At 38.0% G+C, this 24,310-nt stretch overlaps 1 protein-coding gene across 1 annotated transcript in view; it reads right to left on the reverse strand.

The window, feature by feature from the left end:
* The window catches only part of LOC106929536 (teneurin-3), a 116,539-nt gene that overhangs the window by 86,887 nt on the left and 5,342 nt on the right, over positions 1-24,310 (reverse strand). The window contains exons 3-4 of the mRNA XM_088009672.1: positions 13,310-13,548; positions 2,246-2,371 (exon numbers count right to left, since the gene is read on the reverse strand). Of these exons, the coding sequence (XP_087865798.1) occupies positions 2,246-2,371; positions 13,310-13,548 (365 nt within the window). The remainder of the gene's footprint in view (positions 1-2,245; positions 2,372-13,309; positions 13,549-24,310) is intronic.

Genomic DNA, 24,310 nt, shown 5'->3' on the forward strand with positions numbered 1-24,310 from the left:
AAAAATTTATGTTTGCAGCTCAAGCTCAGTCATAGTGGAGGAAAAGTGTCTGCAGAGACGTGTGTGAAGCTGCTAGCTAGACACGTCAAAAAGCTTGCAACTGTAGCTACAGTAAAAATCTGTTTTACAAAGTATTGGCTACAGAGACTATAACACATATGCATGTCACACTTCACAGTTATCCATTACTTATTACAGTTTGAGGTTACAAAGTGAAACAAAATGTATGACTTATTTTGCAGGACACTATTTATCTGACGGTGGAGTTTTTAAGCTACAAAATGAATATCTTTTTATTTTAAAAAATTAGAATAAAGGTCCTATTTTTTTTTGTTAAGACAACATTTTAACTTAACATTGAAGTTGGTAAAAATGATAAATTGTTAAAAGTTTCTCTGTTATGCTCTGTAATTGCACGTTCTAGCTGGGCCTTTGCAATGCACCAGCCCAAAAGCAGGCTTTCAAAAAGCTGGAAGCGGTTCAGCTCAGTTCAGAGTAGTAAATATTTAAAGTGTGTTTGGTTCTGATTCAGGTTTTTAACTGCTGAAAATATCCACACAGTTGTTTCTCAAACATGTTTGTGTGTGGAGTGTGGAGGGTGAACACCTTCTGCACCTCCCACCAGTGTTCAAACTGTCTGCACATTTAAAAGCCAGGAGAATTCAATGTGAAAGAGCTTAAAAGTATCCAGCAAAACAGGAACAAATTGATTCTATTAGCAAGGTTGAAGTAAGGAGACAAGTTTTTGCAAAGTACGAGCACAGTGACAACTAAAGCCTGAACTACTCTCAGATTTAATCATCTTTTGTTCTGCAACTATCAGCTTGTCTCTTAATTATGTTTTCAAGAAAGTACAGAGATTAAAAAAAAAACCCAAAAAACAAAAAAAAAACAAAAAAAAACAAAACTGGCTTGGTAAAAAATGCACAACAGCATTTATTAATTTTCAAATAAAAAGAGTTTTAACTAATTCTAGACTGTAACTAACAGATGTCGTACAGCGACAGGAAATACAATTTTGTCTTTCTCGGTTATTAAGTGGCAGGTTTTATCCCACACAATTTTGGACAATTTGGAGACTACAGAGCAGCTGATACCCACAAATACACTACAGTCGTCTTTCTTAGATCTGAAATACTTTGTTGAGAAAGAGGAGTGAGCTGGTTGAAAAGGATCTTCCCAACAGAATCAATATATTCATGAAGTTTAAATGTGGTGTCAGAATTACTTTCAAATAATTTTTAAAAGTTGCCAAAAAGAATAAAACACTAACACAGGCGTCAAGGTGTAAAAATGTTAAATTTATCGATTTATAATTTAATAACAATCAACCCAACAGCATGTTGATAGAAAATATTTTTTTAGCAAACATAAATTTGAAGATTTTATATGCTTGGAATAACTTTAACTAAGCAGTTGGACTGAGAAGACACCCTTGAGGGACGCCACATGAAAGGGGAATTGAGGATGATGAAAAACAACTCAGCTTCACTGTTAAGTACAAAATAAATAATTCAAGAGGAATTCCTTTAATGAAAGCACAATGCTTTAGTTGAAAGAATAGGATGCCATAATCCAAAGTGCTCATAAAGATCTAAAAAGAGTGCTATGAATCTTTTATTAATGATCACAATCATTAAAACCTTTCAGAAATATTAATATGCCGAGCTTTTGAAGCAGGATGGAACATGTTAGTGGCACCATGTTAGTTTGTCCTGCTTCCTGTTTAAAATGAGCCAAAAGAGTTTCAGTCATGTGACGGGTTTCGAAGATAAAAGAACAATGTCAAGACATCATCTAAGACCCATTTTATAGGGACATGAGGTCGTTATGTCCACTAGGACCAATAAAAGGAGCCCAGGCAATTTCTAATCACTTCAGCTAACAGAAAAAAGAAAAATGCTTCAAGTGATGGAAAATGTCAGAGAAAATGAGGGAAGAAGGGGGTCAAAGATAGGGGAGTCTTTGAAAGCTGACACTAACAATCTTTGGCACAAAATCCTTCATAGTTTTCATTTACGTCTCCATCCAAGTGTGTCTGACAACAAGTCAACGTTTGCTTTCACTTGACACCACTGGGAGTTTAGAATGACATAAAAGAAGAAACCCTGCAATAAAAACAATTTAGCACATTTAAAAAGCAAAGTCACAAATGTTTCTGTATTAAATTTGCCATGAGGAAAAAAAAAAAATTTGAAACAGCAGGATTAATTGTACAGGAGATGTCAATGTCTTTTTTTCTCACCATCAGCAGCCAGAGCTGTTACTACGCTTGACTGGGTGGGCCCTGCCTTCCCAACTCCCCCGTTTTCAAAAGCTGGCTGGTTTTCCAACTCCTGAAGCTGCCAGTTGAGACCAAAAAGGTGCATTGCTGCGAAAAACACAGACATAAAAGATAAACAAATCACTGTGTGGGCTTGCAGGAAACAATAAGCAAAACGTAAATAGTTTCAAACCACCAATCAAGCCACTTATGGACAAAAGACCTGTGGGAGTGCACAGTGCAGGCGGAAAAAAGCAGCTGTTTAACGCCAAACATTCGCCTCTACATTCTGTTGTCTGTGGCCAGTCGGCCAATGGGTGGCTTTTGTGTAAACCTTACAGCGACACAGGCCAGACAAAGTCATTTCAATCGATATTGTGGCATGTTTCCTCAGGGAGTGCTGTTCATTAAGGTTCCAAAGTGTCAGCTACTGCATCAAAGAGAGCAGCAGCCGGAGTTTCTGTTTTGACACAAAGCTTCCACTTCAGACAAACACAAGATCCACTGGAAAAGTCTTAAACTCCCGGAGTCTAATATGTAAGAGTTGCTGCTAGTTGTGTGTGAAAGACTGAGACAGACTGGGGGGCTTGGGTGTGTGGGGGGGGCATGAAGTGAAAGACTTTTAAGAAAGTGGAAGGCAGAGTATTGAGAGAGATGCTCACAGCAGGAGATGGAAGCGAGAAGGTTAGACTCTGCAACACTCTTCTCGTTGTCTTACATAACTAAAACGTGTCTGGCTTTCATTCAGACAACCTGCTTTATTGTCACAGAATTGGATGCAATCAAACTGTGCTCTTGTTGTTTTGGGAAAGTGAGGCGTTTCTGCGAGCGCAGCGAGAGGGCTTATCTCCTTCAAAGTCACCAGCCAAGGGAACATGCTGAGGAAGCATCTTGATTTCCGACCATTTGATCTGCGGGAGGAACTTTTCTCCAACACCCGTCGCACGCTGGGAAGATGGATATCGACTGCAGCAAATAACATGAGAGGTGGATGCGGGGCCAGAGAGAATATCAAATGTGAAGGAGACCAAAAGAGAGATGGAAAACTGGTATGAACAGCGTGTCAATAGATACTTTGTCAAGAAACGGGGTGCGGGTGTGCTTTGTAAAAAGCCTCCTGATGGAAATACACGGCATCAGTGGAATGGGGAAGCACAGAAGACATGTCCTTGGCAGATCAAATGAACAGGTGTGGCGTAGCCTTGAATTTCAGTCAGATTTAACATCAGAGTGATGATATTTAGCCATCTAGCTTATTCAGTCCAAACCATATTCGGCCCCACAATCTATTTCTGTAGCCAATAAAGTGAACCACACAGAGGAAACGATTTCTGACTGTTTCATCAATACTTTTAACAAGAACAATGCTTCTGAGACAGGAGTGCCTAATATGAAAGAAATCTGAACACGTCGACTAAAGTGGGAGAAGGTTTAAACTGTGTTCACATCTCAATGTTTTTCTGGCTTTGAGCGTTTCATCTTTATCTCAGTCAGTGAACTGAAACTTGCAAAATAATGCAGGAAACATTCAGAACATGCACTGAAAACGTGGGAAGAACTGCAGTCAGCCTTGTGAATAAAAGAGGCGATATGAAGCATTGATACATTTTGGTAATTCCTAAATCCAAAGCCCTTTGATAAAGTTAGACACAGCTAATTCGGTTACAACAGCAGATTTTCTGCCACGACTTGTTGCTTGCTCTTCTCATCCTACATGAATATATCGACACAAAATCAACACTGGAGTTTTTAATTCTGATTAGTAAAGGTTCGTCAGCTGGCATTTAGAAGATTTCTTGTGACTTTCCTTCAATGAAATTGTTCCACAAATTCCCAATTTATTGGGTTGTCCTTTTTGACAGAGTCGGGTTAAATACAACCAAAACAACACTTGGGGAAGAAATGGCTCATGATCTTTTGTTAAAGATAAATCCTACAATCGCTAAAATCTGATGTCATTCCATTTTTGTTTACATTTTGTGAAGAAGGAAGTTGCGCTCAGTGTCCTTTTCAGAGGTTTTTGTGTTGTTTCCTTCAGTGGTTCTTGGTGCAGCGCCCCCACAGGTGAGGAGGGGAAATGGTTTTTCAAAGGGTTTGGTTCGTTTGACAGTGCAGTGTGGAAGCGAAACCAGAGGAAAATGAAACAATGTTGTAATTTTGTTCCTTAATCGATCTGTGTCTACTGGACTATCTGGTGTAAAAACATCCTTAGATTAAAAGGGGCTTGAGTCAAATGCATGTTTTAAATTTTATTTGTGAAAAATGTTGAAATCTATGGGTCATTTTTCATCATTCTGTGTTGGTTTGCCATGTAGAATCATCTGAAGGACGTTGGCTGCAGTGGATTTTATTTAGGAGTATCAGATCAAAAGGGGCTGAGCAGTTAGCAACACCACATTTAATTATTTGTATAAAAACTCACTCACTTTGATTATGCACTAACTTTTGATAGTCTATCAAACAAAATCCCAGTAATATTAACTGATGTCTGAGATTGTAGCCCAACAAAATGTGAAAATACTTCAGAGCAGAGTAAGAAAACTATGAATGATAACACTCCCCAACATTTCATGTCTTCATTTCAATAAACACTCATTCATAAATATAAATGTTGGAATTGTTGTCTTGGTTCAATTCTTTTGCAAACAGCAAACATTGGAATTTAAATGAAATAACACAGGCAAAAAGTGAAATCCCACTGAAAGAAGTAAAATGTAGTTGAACTCCAATATCTTCAAGCTTGAATTGTACAGTAATTATTTCCTATATTTTGCCATCTTACTGAGATCTCCTGAAGAATTCCTCTCCTGAAAATCTTTTGTTGCATTTAATCCGTCAGCTCTCAAAAACCTGCCCAGATGGGACGTGCAGCTCCAGATAAATGCCACCCACTGGACAGAGCATCCTGTTCTTGGATCAACATGTTCATGGCTCTCACTCAGGTAGAACAGCCTCTTAATCAGATCTGAAAGCATCGGCTGTGGAGATGGAGTGTAAGGCAGAACCTCAGTGGAAAAAGAAAAGAACGCACCAAACTGAAAAAAAAAGACTGACAGGGCCAAATAAAAGTAGGTTAGTACATTACTTGAAGAAGAAAAGATAGCAGGTTCCTTTCTTTGAAAATGTCTTGAAGTGAAACAAGAAATGCATTTAAGAGGCAAAGACAAAATCAGCTTTATCAAGGGAAATGCTGCAGGACAATTACTGCACTCACACAAGGAGCTACAGCCTTACAGGAGAAGCATTTCCACTATTTATTTTCACATTTAATGCTCAGCTTTAACCTTTAAGTTGATAAAAACTTCTTTCTTTCGGCTATAACACCTGTACCAAACTGCTGTCCCTGAGGTGGCGAGGCGGCCATGTTTAAAATGAACACGACAACATTTAACCTAAAGAAATGTAAGAATGAACAAATGAGGCTGGATACAAGTTTCTCTGTCTGAAAGGACATTTCCTGCGCTGCGTTTTTACTCTGGACCCCAAATCAATTTAACATAATAAGGGAAGAGGTTCTGTTCTCTGCACATCTGTCTCATTGTGTCAAAAACCCTCCATGAGAAAGGAAATTGTGTATCAGAGGCGACAGAACCGCAGAGAGCTGCTCTCAGCGCACTCCGGCTTGGATCTCCACTTACCTCATCAACAAATTGCTTTGAGGTGAATAGCCCTCAATTTATAAATTTACATAAGTTATTTCTACACAGCGTAGACCAGCTCAATTAATATTTATAGGCCAGGAGCGATTCTCTTCCAGAGCAAGAAGGCTGAAAAAGCAGGCTTCTAATCGCTGATGTCAAAATGTGCCCTGGTGGAACATCAATGTCGGCGATGACGGAGGGCTCGAATTTATAAGTTCACTCCATGCTTGTTTGAGCTCTGACATCCACCACGCCTTTCCTGTGCTGAGGCAACAAATACTGTTTTCACCATAAAAACTAACTCAGACTTTGTGATAAAATCTGATTTTCAGATCAAAGGTCAAAGGTCCAGAACAACAAATGCAATTTGTTAATTCTGTTTACAATGTACAAGCAGCACTTTATGCCTACAACTGTTTATGAGTGACCCTAAGCTGCTCTAATTAATAAATATGAAGCATAATGAGTGCTCAATGTTTTTCCAAATTAATTACTTTTCATGCCTCAACAAATAAAATGGCTTTCTTTACTCAGAGCAACAAAGAACGTAAACACAGTATCTCAACGTGAGCACACCCCTCACATTTCTGTAAATGTTTTATTTTGTCTTTCCATGTAACAACACAGTAAATGTCTGACACTTTGGTGTAAAAAACACCCAGAACTATGGCTTTTAAAACCGTTCGCTTACATTGATTAACAGCCATCTAAACACAGATGTTAACAGATGTAAACTTTAGCAATTAACAGAAATTGAATTTTCATAACAATTACAGAATCTTAAAAGTATTATATTTAGATAAATGTTTCTTATTATGTTGGAAACTGTTGCTTTTGTATATAAAAACAGCATCCCTTAAGGAACATGTATTCCTCCTATTTTTGCAAAAGTTTTATGTTTATTTCCTTTTCAAAATAAGGACAAATTTGTTAACTTCCAAAACATTTATCTTTTTTCCAAAGGTCATAAAACATGTGTGTCTCTAAATGAGCCTTTCTGCTGAGTGGAGGGTGAAAGTAAAGGTTGCAGACCCCAGCCCAGCTAGTGAGAAATTGTCGCTCCAAAGAATATATGAATTTAGGTTAGGTATTTAAGAAATTCATCAAAGGAAAAAAATTGAATTTTTCATGGAAAACTGACTGATAATAAGACAGCACTGATTCCTTTTTTTGCATAATTTTTGAATTTCCCCTTTTTTAAATTGACTTTATTCCGGAGCTGCAGAGTTTTATGCAGTAAGGAGGTCCTGGGGTCGTTCTGAAGCAGTTTGCATGTTCTCCCCATTCAGGTGCAGATTCTGGTTACTTCAGCTTCTTCCCACAGTCTAAACACATGACTGTTGGGTTTACTGACGTCTTTAAAACTGACTTTAGGTGTTCATTCCTGTGAGTCTCTGTGTCGTCCTGGGATGGACTGGATACCTGTCCACACTGGACCTTAGTTCCTGAAGACTTTTGTAGCCAAGTATTTGTGAAAGTATATATATTACTGTAACATAGACCTATGTTATTCAGTTCAAGCCCCTGCAGAGTGTGCCATAGAAACAGACTGGATCTGTGTCTTGGCTCCAGATCAGAGTCATATTCAGATTCTCTGGCACAGAGTAATAACCTCTAATACATGGAACTTTCATGCATTTATACGAGAGAAAAGAGGCATATCTGCAGTCAGAGTGACAACAACAACTTGGAGCTCAACAGCTCTGGATTATGGAGCTAAATATTATTTCTACTAGAAGCTAGCTGCTACAAATGCCTTCAGGGGATTCTTAGAAACAAGCCGAGCAGCTCGTAGCTGAGAAGTTGCTGCTCTCAGGACAGTTTCTCCAGCATTCCCAGTTGGAAAAAAAATCCCTTCTACAAACCTAACCGAGGGTTTAATTTAGGATTCTGTGGCAAATGAAGCAAAGATCAGATTCTCTTTGTTTCTGTTCAAGAAGAATTAGAAGCTGTAATGATTTTATCTCACAGGTGGAGGTTCCTGCACCATCCTGTTTAAGGAAGTTTATCCATGTCAACACAGCATAACAAGCCATAACTTCTGTTACATTACTTGGAAATGAGTATCTTTAACATTTGTAAGGCAAAAGACGAGCACTCAAATGAGTGAGGTAGAGGAGGAGGTCATCTTTCTCTCGTTTTCACACAATCTGTCCGTGTTGTTTCTCAGAGCAGCGGAGCTGAAATCGGTTCTGATTGGCCCGTCTTTTATTCGAACAATTGTTGAAATTCTTCCAGTTCAGCCAGGCTGCAGTAATGGGAAAAACTCACCTCAGCAGGTTTGCCTCATTTGAATTGCAGGAGCTGTTGCGCTCGATTAGCCAGTCTCCAAATTTTTAATGCAGCTCTTCTTATGAAGATTTTTTTTTTTACATAAATAAAAACAAAAAGCAAATAAGTTAGTGTGTTGCCGTTAACTTCAAACATGGGGCATTTTGGCAAATAACAAATGCAGCTGTGTATTTATTTGTCTTGGAGCTTATCTTTTTAATAATGAGGCGGCGTGAGCCGACGGTGGGGAGTATTAAAATATGAGTGCACATTGTCACTATTTCAGTCATGGCGCCAGGTGGTGAATGCAAGATATGAGAAGTTGTGCAAACATTCTCAGACACCTTGAGGCAAGAGAAACAAGGATGAATCTGTTAAAAACACTCAAACATAAACATGAAATTCCCAAAAATAAATGAGCCCAGTTCAGGAACACTCGAGTCCAAAACTGTTTCTAAGTTATGGGAGAGAGAAAAGCGAGGCTTTGACTCCCTGCTTACAACTTGAACCTTCATAAAATAGGTAAAAGTCTATACTCCATGTTATCTGTATTATACATTTACAATAAGTCTGTTAAAAAGAGTTGAAGCTTTTCAGACATAATAATGATCATATTAACTACACACCAGGTTTCCACCACATTTAATCTAATGGAAAATGAATCTCCTAGAAACAATGCAATCAGTAGGAAGATAAAAACATTATTGTATTTATTTAGTTTGATATTTAGCTTAAGTCCTTAAAGCTTTCTCCAAAATGACTCCAGTGAATAGGAATGGTGACCTGCCCAGGATTGCCCTGCTGATATTAGCATCTGATGTGTTGCTCCTGATTCTGCTGCAAGTACAGTTCACTTTCTAAAATCAGATGCAAAGTGTGCTTTGTTCTGTTTTCAACCTTAAGTAGTTGTGAATTCATTTCAAAAATTGCATTTCATGAATAGTTGATGAATAGCTCTTTCTCAGAACCAGAACCATAGTTTTTTAGAAATCTGTGGACTCTAGGAATCAGAACTACTAAATTATTACATTGTGTGTAACTATTAATTCATCTGGGCTTAGTAGTATGATTTTAATTTTTCTGTCAGTTCATATTGTTAGTTTCCTCTATCTCCACCTTTGATATAAAAGTAATTAAGAGCTCTGCAACCTAAAATCTTTTCAAAGAAAGAAAATCTTTGTTTCAGACACAGTGGATCCACTCAGGCTCAACATTTAGAGTTTAATCTTTTATCTTTATTTAAAAAAATAATCCACTTATCAAATGCTCGTGTTCATATTGCTGGTAATTAGACAAAAATTTGAATGTAATTATCATTAAAAAATCTGCTGTGTTACATTTTAAAGATGTTTCTTGCAGGTTGGCTCAAAATATTTGCAGATGGCAGGTGACTAGAATCACTGTGTGAATTATGACCTTTATAGTTTTGATTCTGTATTCCATATAAAATGCAAATGATCCGACAACGGGATTGGATCAGCACTGGTTGTTATGGATATCGGCTGAGACCACTGATCCAGAGGTTCTGTGCTTTTGGAAATCAGATATTGGTAGATTTTCACCTGTTACAGAAGCAGTATCCCAGTGATCAGTCTGCTACTCAGAATCACCTTTTGCAGAGATATTTTAGAGTTAAAAATGAAAAAACACAACATCTACTGTAATTTCTGTGAATTTGCAAACATCTAGACGGGTGGAAGCTGTCTCAGGTTTTTACTACAATTAATAATTAAATAAGTGAGGAGAAAACTCTGGAGCTCTAAGGAGGAGCATCAGCAGCAACATGAAAGCTAACCTGAATCCAACATGTTGCTTCGTTTTATTTTTGATCTTTTAACCTCAGTGTGTCATGGAGCATGAAGAATCTGGGAATATTGGGATCCATGCCTTTGACACAAACCATGAATATCTACATTACAGAAACACCAGCAGCACTGGTAACAGCATCTAAAGCAACTTTAAATGTATTTTTTTACTTCATTAATGACTGTAACAGAAGAGCTTATTAAGGAAGGTTTTGTCACAGGATCCAGAAACTTTTCAAACTATTTTAGCAAAATTTACAGAAGAATAAATCTAAAGAGTTGAAGCGTTTTTAAAACAACAGTTATTGCTCTGAGGGTAATTAAGAAGAGGGTAATCTTGTTAATAATAATAAAAATGAGTGGATGGATAGTAATATTGATTTTTCATATGAAACATTATTAAATGCTTACAGTTATTTAAATCATATATGTGAACTTATTTCCAGCATCTTTATTGTAAGACTTGACATTAATGAAACACATTTATTGCTCTGATCTCACATTATGAAGATTCAGGTATTTAAATTAATAAGTATAATTCACACCCTGCAAACAAATCCCAATAGCTCTGCAGAGATTTATGAGATTGTTAAGAATAAAAATGTTGTGAATGGATAAATATAGAAGAGCAGTTTGAAACAATAGCTGGAAAAGTTAGATTTTCCCTCAGTAAGCTGAGCACATTAGTCATTGTATCACAGTGTGAACCACACAAAGTAACAAACCAGTTAAGTCAATGAAGGGATTATGAATATCGATACTGATGTAGCACATTTATGACCTCTCCTCCAAGGGAGCACTTCCCCTCTCTGTTCAGCAATAAAACACTGGTTATATAGGATCTCTCCAACATCGCTATATTTCTCTTTATACAACGGTGTCACATTTCCTCTGCCTCCAAGCTGGGTGAATACTTATATATCCGCTCAGGCAGAAAGCCACAGTGGAAGGATTAAGGGCTTGGATGACAAGGGAGGGCATGAGGGAAGATGAATCTGTAACAGGTTTATTGCTGTGGTCAAGATTCCAAAGGTTACCAAGGAGTCAGCTTTGACATATGCTATAAAAACAGCAAAAGAAGAAAAACGCTTTCTTGTAAGAAATAATGCCCCAAGGAGGGAGAGTGGAGGGAGAGTATCTTATCCTCCTGACTGAGATAAAAGCGTTTCCTGTTTCACCACATAGGACAGTTTTAGTTCTTGTAGAACAAAGGCTTTGTGGACCAGTCTCTTCTTTACATTCCATGTTCTGGAAACTGCTTCTCTTTTTATACAAATTTGGTTCAAAAACTTCACTAAAACAATCCTGTTTGAACTTCAGAGATGGCGTTTTAATGTAAACTCAGGTGGACATAAACGGGGCATTGTTCTGTGAAGCTTTTGATCACAAACACTGGGATGATGCACGGCTTCCTGTCAAATAGAAAAGCAACAACATTTTTTTTTTTTTATTATTGGAGGATGTACTGATGCATTGTCTGCATATCTGACTGAAGGCTTGGTCAGATAAACTCCTCTGAATCCTATCTCGACATCTGCAATTGCTGCAGAACAGCAAGGAGGAGGAATGCCATCTCCATTCACTCCCAGCGGCATGTCAATCATTTGTTCCATTTGACCGGAAGACAATTGTTCAATGCCAAAGCAGATAATATTCCCCACCTAAATCTGAAATTCAGTGCCTCTGGCACAAAAAGATATACTGGTTGCATAAACTCATGTGACAGGTAGAACTGCACCTCGTCACTGGGTCCTCAAAAACTCTCAGCTGCAGCTGAATGTGTGTGGCTTTTTGTTGATTCTTCCAAATAAACAGATTTGAAACAGTCGGCTGGGTTCTGATGGTGAAAAATTGCAGTTAGTAGGAGTCTGTTTATGAATTGATACGAAAACTGTATCAACAATGCCCTGCAAGGCAATTTATACCTCGTTTTGTTATGTTGCAACCACAAACTTCAATCCATCATCTGTAAATAGAATCAGCTCAACGGCGAACTAAAGAGGGGCATTACGACAGAGTACCAGGGCCATTGTAGATCATTTCTGCCAAAAAGCTCAGAAATTGTAAGCCTGATATTCTCAAAGTCATAAATTTGCTAAAAAGAAAAACATATATTATTCTATAATAGTAGGCACAAATGTGCTATATCTAAACTAGTATATTTTCAGACATCGGAAATCTGATTTTAAAAAACACCCTTTGAAAATGATCCAGCTGTGCATCTCATAAATTTACAATGTAAACATTTGAGGATTTCTGTCTTTTTTTACTTGGCTTTATTATTCTTATACATTTCTGACTTTTTAATGTCAGGAAATGTCTTATTTTTAACATTGTAAATTTCTACCCTTAATCATAGAAAAATGTAAGTTTATAAAGAAAATGCTATTTTGTTTTTCTATTTTCCCCAACACATTTATCTCTGCATTCAAAACACCGAAAACACGAAAGCTGCTCTAAATTAAATCGTACTCAATGTCGAATAGGAAACTCAACACACAGTTACATTAAGTGGTTGCAATCATTCTGCTAAAGGACACAGTGATTATATTCAGTCATATTTTCTAATATTTTGGTATCAACCAATGCTCTCCTTGAGCCAACAGTGGAAAAACAAACAAACATTGAATTTGTAAATCTCACAATCCCAACCAGTGACTGTCACAGCTCTCATCAAAATATATATATATATTTTTTTCCATTACAATAATGAAAAAAATACAATGACTACTGATTGTTAGTGGTAACCCATCATGACCCTGTTAGAATTAATCATAGAAGATCATGGTAACTGTGGAGGAGATGCAGAACTCCACAGCTCAGGTGGGATTGTCTCTCCACAGGATAACTATTAGCCGTTCTTTATTAAATTTGGTCTTAATGGACGACTGGGAAGGAGAAAATATCCCTGAAAGAAAGCCAAAAGAAGTCCCTTTGTTAGCTAACGGGTAGACACATACCATGTGGAAAAAGTTGGGTTGAGGGGTGAATGCCATGTGTTCTACACTTTTCAGAAATTGCAAGTGTGTAGAATGTTTAAGGGTGTACATACTTTTGTATAAGGTCCTAAATCTGATAGAAGGGCTCAAGAAAAAGGACCCTGATGTGCGTCCATGACTGAGACTAAAGCAAAACTCTGCTTCGCACTCATTTAAAGTTTTGGGAGGAAACAGGTCAACCTTCAGATTTTTTTCATTTTAAAGCTGTTTTAATAGCTGTCAGATTCTTGGAGGCAAATACATTTCCTGAAACTTTCCCATGCGTGCAGTGCAACCAAATTTAAACTTTTGCCAAACGTTACAGCTGCTGTAATCTCCTCTGAGCCTTACCTATGCAGTAGCAGAGAATGATGGAGAGCACTACGGCTACGGCCACAGCGATCAGGGCAGTGCATTTCCAGGAACAGTGTTTAGGTGACTTCTTGAACTTGAAAGCCCCCCTGGACAGAGTGTTTCTGGGCAAAGGGCGTGCAGGCGTGGAGTAAACGGTTCCTGTTGCCATGGTGTAACCGGGAGCTGTGGCGCCAAAGAACGGTGTGGTTCCCGTCCCCGTTTTAAATAGAAAGTGCCTGGAACAAAAATGAAAATGAAGATTATAATCTTATGAATTTAAAAGCTGGTTGGTCTCTAGCATTAACTCAAATCCTAATAGCTTAAATGAGTTACGAATCAGTTTAAGCTGCTAAAATCTTAATAAAAGTGATTAACTCGAACATATTTAACACCACTCAAAGACTCCAACATGAGCAGCTCTGCAGGAGGATCTCAGCTTTAATCTAATATCCAATCTTATCCTGACACTGAGAAAGGTGGACCAAAAGTACCTCATAAAAACAATAATCTCACTTTTGCCCTTTTACAACCGGGCCTTTGCTAATAGCCCATTATACCTGGGGTAATTAACAGGGTTTAATCAAATACACCACAGAGTGATCGTCTTATTAACTTTTAAACCCCACGTGAAAAGCTCTTAAGTAAATGAATTAAGTCTTGTTGCCACACTTGCCACTACTTAGAGATTAATACCCAAATGCCTTCCGGCTTATGGGGACAGCCAGGGAAATTGAACAAATTGACCATGGTTTGCAGACATTATACCAGACTGCAGCTGTATTATTATACTGCTTTTTCCTTTTTATTCAACCAAATTCTAAACAAACGTACGATTTCACACTTGTTTTTGTGTATTGTTTTTATATCTGAAATAATTAGAAGCTCCAAACAAAAGGTTTAAATGAACACCACACTGTTCTTTTGCAGGTAATCAAATTGCTTATGTGAGTTTAAAGGAGAGAAACAGTGAAACAGAATTCATCATTAGTGCAAAATGCAGTACTCCAAAAGTAAAAGCTAGCAAACAAAAGAACTGGCATGTCTTTTTTAGTATAAAACCCCCTAAAATATAATCATGAATGGATTGTTTAAGGTTATTTTATTATTCAGGAGAGGCTGCTCTGCATGAACACTTCACATGCTCTCTTGCACACATTCCACCTAAGGCTGCCTCTCTGGCTCCATCACGGTTCTGCCTGTTCAACTGGAACACTTTGGGCTGGAGCTCAACATTGTCCTTCAAAATGTAGAGAGGTCACAAGTTTCAGAATCTACTTAAATAATCATGTATAGTTCATACATGGTATTTACATTTACACTGCATAAAAATACATTTACCTTTTTTTTTCTTTCTCTGCCATTAAACAGAATATACCTGATGTTTTGTGTGACCCAAATAATCCAACTTTTTTTTTACACTGTTTGTTATCCAGCATCACAAGTTCGCATAAAGTTTCTTAGCCTTTGGTTGGAATTTGTTTTTTAAACTTGGGTCAAACATTCTACACAGATTACAGGACCTGTCTCAAAAAATACTCAAAATGACCCAGGGCATTTTTGCAAACAATGTGTTTGGGGTGAAATTTTACAAAACACAAACAGATGTGCCTCCAATTAAATCCAGAGTATTACAGTGGTGGTGTTATGTATTTCCCAGGAACATGGTGTCTGTCTCTTTAAGAAGCTTCTACTCTTTCAGACCCTCTGCCTTCAGCACGTCACAACAATGCTTCTCATTATACCATTTACAACCGGAGCATTGGACTGAGAAATGGTCGGTATGTTCAGGTCAGCGGATGAACCTGGTGGAACTGTGCATCTGCTGGAATTAGCAAACCACCAGGTGTTTGCTAATTGTTGCTGCAGGCGCCTGAATGGCCGCCAGGGGAAATTCAAGGATTTGTCACACATGCAGGAAAAAAATCAAAGCAACCCTCAAGGTATATTATTGATGAGTTAATAACATAAAACATATATAAAGAACAAAATATAAATTTAAATTCTTTATATCCCCCCTTTAAATGATCCAAGCAGAAGCTTACAAAGTCATGACATAAATATCTGGGCTTTTCTTAATTGGTCAAAGGCACAGGATATGCAATACATCTGGTTTTAAAGTGTCAAAAGCTATTTTATTTTATTTTTTTATTTTTTATTTATTTATTTTTCTGGGATCAATCAAGCGTATTTAATATTAATTAGCTCAAACTATAAGTTGAGTCAAATTGGATCTTGGTGGCAAAACAAAAGTTCGTTGTTTTTTTAGGACAGTTTAATGAAAAAACACAAAGATCTTTTTTGAAGAAAAAGCAGGAACAACGAATTAAACTATATTCATATAAAAACCTAGTTAGACCAATGAACATGATGTTCTGAAAGTTCTGAAACTTGCTTGCTCCACTAAGATCTTCATTTTTCTGTACTTTTTCACATAACACTTCTCGTCACCTTAGTGGGTAAAAGGTTTTATGTCTGTGCAGATCCCGAGAGAAGAGGTTGCCAGGGTAACTGCAAATTCAAACTTACCAATATACTGATAAAGCCTGTTTGCTCATCAATTATTTATGCAGCATCTGTGAAGTATCTATGTAATCTTTGTAAAGGCTGTGATTCTTTACTAAAGAGTTTGAAATCTGGCAAACTGAGTGGAAAATCTAAAGCAGAAAGCTGAAATTTTGTGTAGTTCCACTTAATAATTACAAGTACTCTGAATGTTCCTAAAGTGCTCTGTTTCTGTCATCAAAACACTTCAGTGCAAAAGGATTTTCTTCATAAAGTTTCCCACGTCGAGTGCAGTGAGTTGTTTTTTACGTGCTCTCCATGAGATGATGCTCACATGTCGGTGCTGCAGCTGATATTTCAGCCGCTGTTTGTCTCCTGTGAGGTTCCCTCTGAGGTAAAATCTGTTCTGATCAATTCCTGACTAAAAGAACAAATGTCAGATGAGCTCTTCGACGCCCCTGACTGACGCGTGCCGTTATGATCAGACAGGGATTCCATTTAAAGGTTACGATGCCACATAGATGGAATGACAATGCAGCCGCAATCTCCAACCAGGAAAAGTTCTGATTACTCATTCTAGAACAATCCTTGCTGTAGCTGCAGCGGCAGACTCCGTAATATGAAGTTCGGTATGAATTGAGGTCAAAACTTGCACAACGTTGGCGGCGGCAGACGTGCAGTCAGGCACACAGGCAAATAGACCCTGCTGTCTGGGGAGTTAAGTGTAAGTAGATGCAATCTGATGAGCGAGACAGACTCGTGGATTCGTGCACACGTGTGCAAGAAGAAACTGTACTCTATCTAAGGAAGGTGAATACCTAATGCATTCTGGGTAGATAGTGTGGAAACAGTGTTGCCTGCAAACAGATGCAGTGAAATCTGTGCACAATCTTATTTAAGCAATGCTATGAATATATTATTCTCTTATGGCCTTCAATTCTAAAGCAGCTGAACTTGAGAAACAGAAAAAAAAAACAAAAAAAACAACATAATACCATAAAGAAATATTACATATAGGGTGCCTTAAAATATTCATACCAGCTAAAAAAGCTTGCGTTTTTCTATGTAGCTGCCACAAACTTCATTGTATTTTATTGGAATTTCAGATAATAGACCAACAAACAGGTTTTGAATTTGAAAATCCCATTTTTATGGTTTAAATATGATAACAATAGGCAACAGTTCAGAAGGTTTGAACTGGCACTACAAGATACTACAGATGCACCAGACATGTAAAAAGTTGCATTCAGAAAATATGCACTGTTGAAAATGACTACTGGGTGTTCATGCCAGGACACCAGTGAATGAGTGAAAATCTTTATGCTCCAGCATCTGAGACAAATTCCTTTTTTGGACATTTATTACACTTGACATTTAAAGTAATTCCCATGTTGATGGCTTTCATGTTACCCCTCTGTCTTTTCTTTCTAAAATGCAGACTGAAGGGGTCTAAAGATAAATTCATGTTGGACATGATTAACAAACAGCAGACTAGTGTAAATGTCTTCTGCTTTAGACACTGGATGACCGGCTGTAATTGATTCCAGTCAGTGTGATGCAACATGGCACATTACTATGCTAATCCTGCCAGTGGTGTGTTGTGAGCGCAAGAGAGAGAGAAGGAAGAGAGACAATGACGAGAGTGTGAGGCTGAGAATGAATGCCTGAGTGTCGGTGAGATGGCGGCATGTTGGTGTGCACGCCTGTCTGTCCCATTGAGGAGCCTGAAACACAAAGGCGGCAGCCGGCCTGCTCTCCTCTGCACTCACAACATTGCTTGTCATCATGATGACATTTAAAAACATGCTCAAAGAGGACAAAAGACTAAACACGGAGTGGGTGGATGTGTCCATGGCTAAGCTCCAGCTGTAGGGGCGAGAGAGCACATAAGAAACAATGAGGATGGAGCGCTTCAGAATGTGTAATCTGCATGTTCACCAGCGCTCTGAGTTAGCCCCAGAAATCCAAGGTGAGAGCTGGAATAATCAGGTTGCTTTAAATATGGCCTTAAAAAATTGACCACAGATGTAATTTGACATTGCAGTGACTTGTTTTCACACTCGCTGTCGGAGTGGTCTCCTCGTCAAAGCACCACCTGCCCTGTTGACAGGGGGTCTGCTAGTAGGTGCTACGATGCTGCTGCTAGCTCTGCACCATGAGGTTGTTCTTCAGTGTCATCCTGCCCAAAGAAAGCAGCGGGGGGCAACCCTGGATCGCTGCTGCAGGGGGCTCGGATTATTTGCAGGTGGGGTTTTATCATTTTTAATAACTCTGATTGTGTTTGACAGAACAGTTTAGCTGCTGTGCACATACTATAATCGGGCTTATCATTATGACCACCTCCCTAAACTACCTGAATCCATTGATGCATGCAAGAGTGCTTGATTGTGTTATAAAATGGAGCCTGAAAACACAGATTGATTTATTGCATGTGATGCACCTAACAGTCTTAGTTTTCACATCTATTCCTTTTCTCCCCCACAAGCTCATATAAAAGTGCTTATATAAAAGTTTACAGGTTTAACTGGAAAATAGCTTCTGGGATCCTGGTTCTACAAATGGTGAGAAGCTTTATTGCAGCAGACCCAGAATGCAGGACATGAGTGGGTTCCCATCTTCCTGCTGCAGCTTGCAGTCTATCTGAATACTCCAATGCAACGCAACATTTTCTACTGTTTTACATTTTCAGACTCAGTACCATTTCTCTCCATTGCTGTAAAATGTCTGACTGAAGAGATCATGTTGAAAGTAAGCAACCTTTGTCACCTGAGAGGAGATAAAATGGAGGAAAAATATCATAATTATTTTAAATATTTGTCATTATTATTAGGCTCTCCTTATAAATGACTAATAAATAGTTTTAGATATGTTATTAATTAAGCTGCAAGCACTTTCATAAATCATTAATGGAAATGTATAAAATATTGACTAAAGGCAATAAAGAGTCAAAACTGATCAATGTCTTTCCAAACAGAGGGCCAAATCTGCTTACCTGTATATTTCATCTGGAATTAAACCAACCACTTCAGACTGAGTTGTTAGCCTGACATAGGCAGCTTTGCAATTTTACAATTTTGATAATTGTAGTTTTTTATAATGCAGTGATAAAGTACAGTATTAAAGGCTAAAGAATAATACTCATAAATGCTAATCATGCATACAATGTTGGAACATATTCTGAAATTATTAGCTGAGCAATTCCTAAATGAACAGATTTGGTTTACCATTTGGTGAGAAACGAGTCAGTTTTGTCTCACCCTCAATAATGTGTTATAAAAACTGATTCATAAAGTGGTTTCGATTTAATTAAAAATATAAATATCAACTACTTATTAGCCATTGACAAGGGGGACCTTATTATACAGTGATTAATTTTAATTATTACAAACAGATATACTTTACGGCTGCAGCAAATTATCAGATTTTTGGGGTCCAAACTTGAATAAGCAAAAAAAGTTTAAAAAATGGGAGATTGGTTGCTGTATTTGCTCCATACATATGAATTCACAGACTCCACTAAACCCCTGAACGTGTCCTGGGGAATCTGATGCCAAGATCCTCTAAATCCTGTGAGCTGGGGGTTTGAGGCTCCATGGGTTGGACTTGTTTGTCCAGCACATCCCACAGATGCTCCACTGGATCGATAAAGGCCACCTTCGTCCTCTGCTCTGTGGTTCAGTCCTGGTGCTCACTTCCCTTTGGTTGCTGCACACAGTGGCGAGCATGTACTTGACAACAAGCTACAAAGTACGATGTATTTCAACATGTACACTGTTCATTCTTCAGACTTCCTGTGGTAGTCTGACCTCTGCAGACTGAGTATGCTCCACAACAACCACAGTTGTGGAGAAGCTCTGCCTCGATCCTCTTCCCATCAGGATCTGGCTCCTTCTCATTCTCGCTCAAATCTGTACAGTGGCCTGTTTTTCCTGCTTCACAAACAAGAACTTTTTCTACAACATTCTCACTTGCTGCCTAATGGAATCTACCCACTAACATTTGCCAGCATGTATCTATCAGTGTTCATAATGTTATGCATCATGAATATTTTTAGTCAAACTTGGGAGTCTAATTCTAGCACAATTATGCCTTGGAGTAATTTTTAGAGACAGCTGTGGTGGGGACTATTCCACTATAATGTGTAATAACTGTTTATATGAACAATTATTTATATTACCCCACACTGAGTTTTAAAAATCTTTATACTGTTTCAAATTGTAGCTAAAGAATTTAGATCTGTAGATGATATGCAGCATCAACAGCAGCAGTTACAGTTTCTAAAGATGACTAAAATAAATAGAAAATGCCACAGGACTCTGAAAGTGGCGGAGACGTGTTTGCTTGGCACTAAAGATGTTGGCAAAAATAAATAAGAAGGCAAACACATACAAAAAAACTACATCTTGAGGATTACTACTTTGTCTACTCTACCATCCACATTGGCCGTTAACCAGCAAACACTTTGAGCTCCTCTCAGCTCCAGAGGGCCAGTTGGCTGGTATCTCACACATGACTAATCAGTCCTGGTGCAATCATGACACAGTGAGTGGACATACACTGCAGAAAAAAAAGTTCAATTTCCCTCCTCTTATGTGGAGCGTGACTGAGTCATGATTTACATGTGCGTACCACACACTTATGTCCACACATACGCACAGACACAGAGCAAATCCCACGTACTTGAATTACCACTCCCATTCTTTCTCACCCTCGAGAACAATCCCAGCACATTCTCCATCAGGAAAATGAACTGTCTGTGGGACACAGTGGCGTGCGATGATTTTAGAGCTGAGACATAATTTCATTTCACCGAAGGACTCCTTTGACACGTGAGTCCAATGAGGATTGACAGTACATTTATAACGGCAGCATACGGTTCACAAGGCCTTCAAGAACTGATTCTGAAATATCATAACGACGGCCATATTTGAATCTCATTGAATTTAGGAGCAGAAAATGTTGAGGGCTCCAAAGGACATTCAAATGTAGCAGCAGATGCACACCTTAATTTATTCAGTGCAGCACATAGACTCTGGAGCTTCTCTCTTACAAGATAATGGCATTAAAAATACGAATTTCACTCCCACTCGTATAAACTATTTAAAAACAAAGGATTAAGTATTGCTGGAGAGTAATTGCCCCGTATGTGCATTGGTCTCTAGGGAGACAGACAAAGGCATGGCACTTCATTATACAAAGAAATTCAATGGAATATCTAATTGAAAACATCACAAAAAACTATTTCGGTGAAGCTGAGTGGTGAGTAAGAGAAACCTGCAGAGTGAATTAAAAGTGCTCCTTCCTTTTTTACATCTGAATGTCTCCTCAGTGGTTGGCAATATCAAACCAAATCACTGCTCAGCCTAATGTTACTTCTCAGACTCACTGGTTTCAAAATAAAAAGAATAAAACTTAATTTAGATTCACTTCATGGAATTATACTAAGTTCATATCACAAAGTAGGACTGCAGATTGCCATATGTAGACACAATCATATTTCTCATTAAAGTAACACTATCCAGTTCCTCTCAGAATGGGATTAAGTGTAGATCATGCTTTTTGCCCCTTTTTTATCCTTTTTTTTAAGCCTCTGATATGAAAATAAGTGCTTTATCTTCTTCCCGATGGGTTCATGTTTCAGACTTTTACAAAGGAAGTAGTTCTTCAGTTCAATGTTTGGTCGACCTAACCGTCACCTTTCAATTATTTGTATACCATCTTGAGAAATCTGCAAAAGAATCTGTAAATAAATAACTAAAAAATATGACATAAATGATTTATCAGCTCTGTGGCGATACCTCAACTGGCTGTTAGCTGCAAACTGTTAGCTTATCTGAGTTGAATTTAAGGACCGTTTCGAAATTTATAGGAATCCAGACTTCAACTTCTCAAGTTTAAAATTCAAAATACTTTGTCTTGAGCTGGATATTATATTGAACACATTTGTCTATTATGTACAATACTGCCTTCACATTGGACTGTTTGGATACAGCATGAGTTATTCAGTTTTAGCTGTACTCATGAATTAATGTTGCGTATGCAAATAATTCTAGAAGCAGCAAACCTGAATTAAATAAAACTACGAAGAGATCTGAGATGAAACTATGACCTGTTTAATGAGTTTTATGACAACATTTCTGCCAGATGTTACTGAAATAATACTGAAAACACGAGATCCATATATGGTTTAATCTGAATGTGATGTGTGGAGAATTAAGCGTTTTACAGATTTACATTCGATTTTGAGTAGCTGTAGGAATCTTTCCTATTATTTCCAACAATTAAATCTCTATTGTGTTACAATCACCAATTTAAAGAATTTAGATTATAATTTTACACATATAGATGAGATTAAATTGTTTATATTGATTTTTTTCTCACCGAGACATGAAAATTAAAATAGTAGCACTCTTATCTTGATAACTTCATTGTCTAATAATCCGTTTTGCATATTTAAGCCCATTTTAACAAAACTGTGTGAATATTAGTAACTGTGATGAGTCTGCATGCAATAATCATCATAATAAAATTTTACACTGTGACATCCCTAATAGAGATTGTTTAAAACACAGCTTGAGATTCATTAAAGCTTTATTTGTGAAAAAATAAAAAGGAGCTTTTCCACTGCTTTCTTTGTATTAAGACCTCTTTAGAAGGAGGTAAACAAGAGAACAAACTGTACAGATGAGTACACTTATTACAGAGTCTTTAAAAGATGGCTGGAGAATGATGAAAAGAACAAGACGTTTTGCTAAAAAGCTGCATTCTCACTCTTATGAACCTGATATTGTCTCCAGCAGTAACCTGCATGGATCACTAAATCCCTATTAGATGCATGTGTGGAAGTCGGTGTTTGTTTTGTTCAACTTCTCCTGAAACGTTGGGTGTACCTCTAGAGAGAAAATAAGCCACATTTATGTTTAGAAGCTGCCTGGCAGCAAGATCAGTGACTTTTATCAATCACCATAAAATAATGATCAGTGCAGAATTTCTCACTCTTTCAAAGAACACTGAAAGCTAGCTGGTACCAAGTCAAATTAGCGCACTCGGGCTTTGAAGACCAACACTTCTAGGGGAGGTTACACACACATATTTCATTACTGCTAATTGCTGTAAAAGTAGTTAAAGCTGTCAAATGAGTGTTTTATTTTCAAAGGGGTCGTCATATCACAGGAAATATATTAGGCAAGATCATAACATTGTGATTCATTCTTGACACTTTTTTAATCAAATCCCTTGTACAGAATAATTTACCGTGTGCACACATGAGCAGGTCTGCAGAGCTGCATGAGAAATAAAGTCTGTGTCACTCTTGGAGACCGAAATGAGATTCACCTCCCCAAGGTACCTGCAGCTATCCTCTACACACAGATGCAGTTGCCTGGACTTTGCTGCCCCAAACCCCCTGAGGGCAGCCTAATGAGTACATTCTTGAGCTTCTGTTTACATTTCCCAACCCGGTGGTTTTCATGACATCTGTAATTATGTTCTGAACCGGGTCTTCCCTTTTGGCCCTGTTGGTTCGCAGCAGCCCTCGGTTCCCACCCACTGACAAGCACTTGATTTAGAGTCCACCATGGTGATAGTGATTTATGCCTCGGCTGATGATAGGTGTGTACATATTGTTTTGTCGATACGGCTAAGACAGCTCAAGGTCACTGGACGGTTAGTATTCAATTACAGCGTCTTCCTGGAAAAGCAAAACTGTCACCACACATCCCAGCTGATTCCATCAGATCTTAAGAAGTTGAGACTTTGTGCTGCTCAAGTCAAAGTTTACAATCATGAAAGGGTGCGTACCCCTTGGCAGGAAACATCGGGCTGGATTCCATCTAGTCGAGGCTATTTCTTAGTCAGAGCGCCATGCTCTGCACTTCATTAGCCAAGATATTTTAAGCTTGCTGATTAGGAGAGATATATCTAATATTTCAGGAGAAATGACTTGTCTGAGACACTAAATAGAATCTTGCACAGCAGATTGTGATATAAGACAAAATCCGCTTACCTAGATTCTCGTTAAGCTATAGACTCTTTGATTTCAACTGGCAAGCTCTCTGCTGTTGCCATACTTCACACTAATCATGAACTCTCCTTCTCACTGTGAGCTGGTCTTATGTCTAGTAATCAGCCCTTAAGTGCAGGTGATTACAAAAAGCAGAAAAATCAGTGAACACTGTGGCCATTAATCAAACGCAGCAGGAGCTATAATATGTCATGCCCAATTTGTGGTGTAATAGTTTAACTTGATGAGAACTGCTCCTTAAAATTGGCTTAAAAATAAGCCATCCCTAAATATTTTAAATCCTAAAGTGATTTATCATTTCAGTGCCCCCTCCAGTTTGGAGGAGTGACACTAAAACATTAATAAAATCATCAGCTATAAAGGATGGGCGTTGCTTTTTGTGCGTTCCACAACCCACCAGCTGAAAGCATCCATCCCGTTTAATAGAATTTGAGCCTATTTGGCACAAACTAATGGAAAGGCTTTTAATACAA

The sequence above is a fragment of the Poecilia mexicana genome, unplaced genomic scaffold, assembly GCF_051168715.1.
Source record: "Poecilia mexicana isolate PSO_F unplaced genomic scaffold, ASM5116871v1 scaffold_10, whole genome shotgun sequence".
NCBI lineage: Eukaryota > Metazoa > Chordata > Actinopteri > Cyprinodontiformes > Poeciliidae > Poecilia > Poecilia mexicana.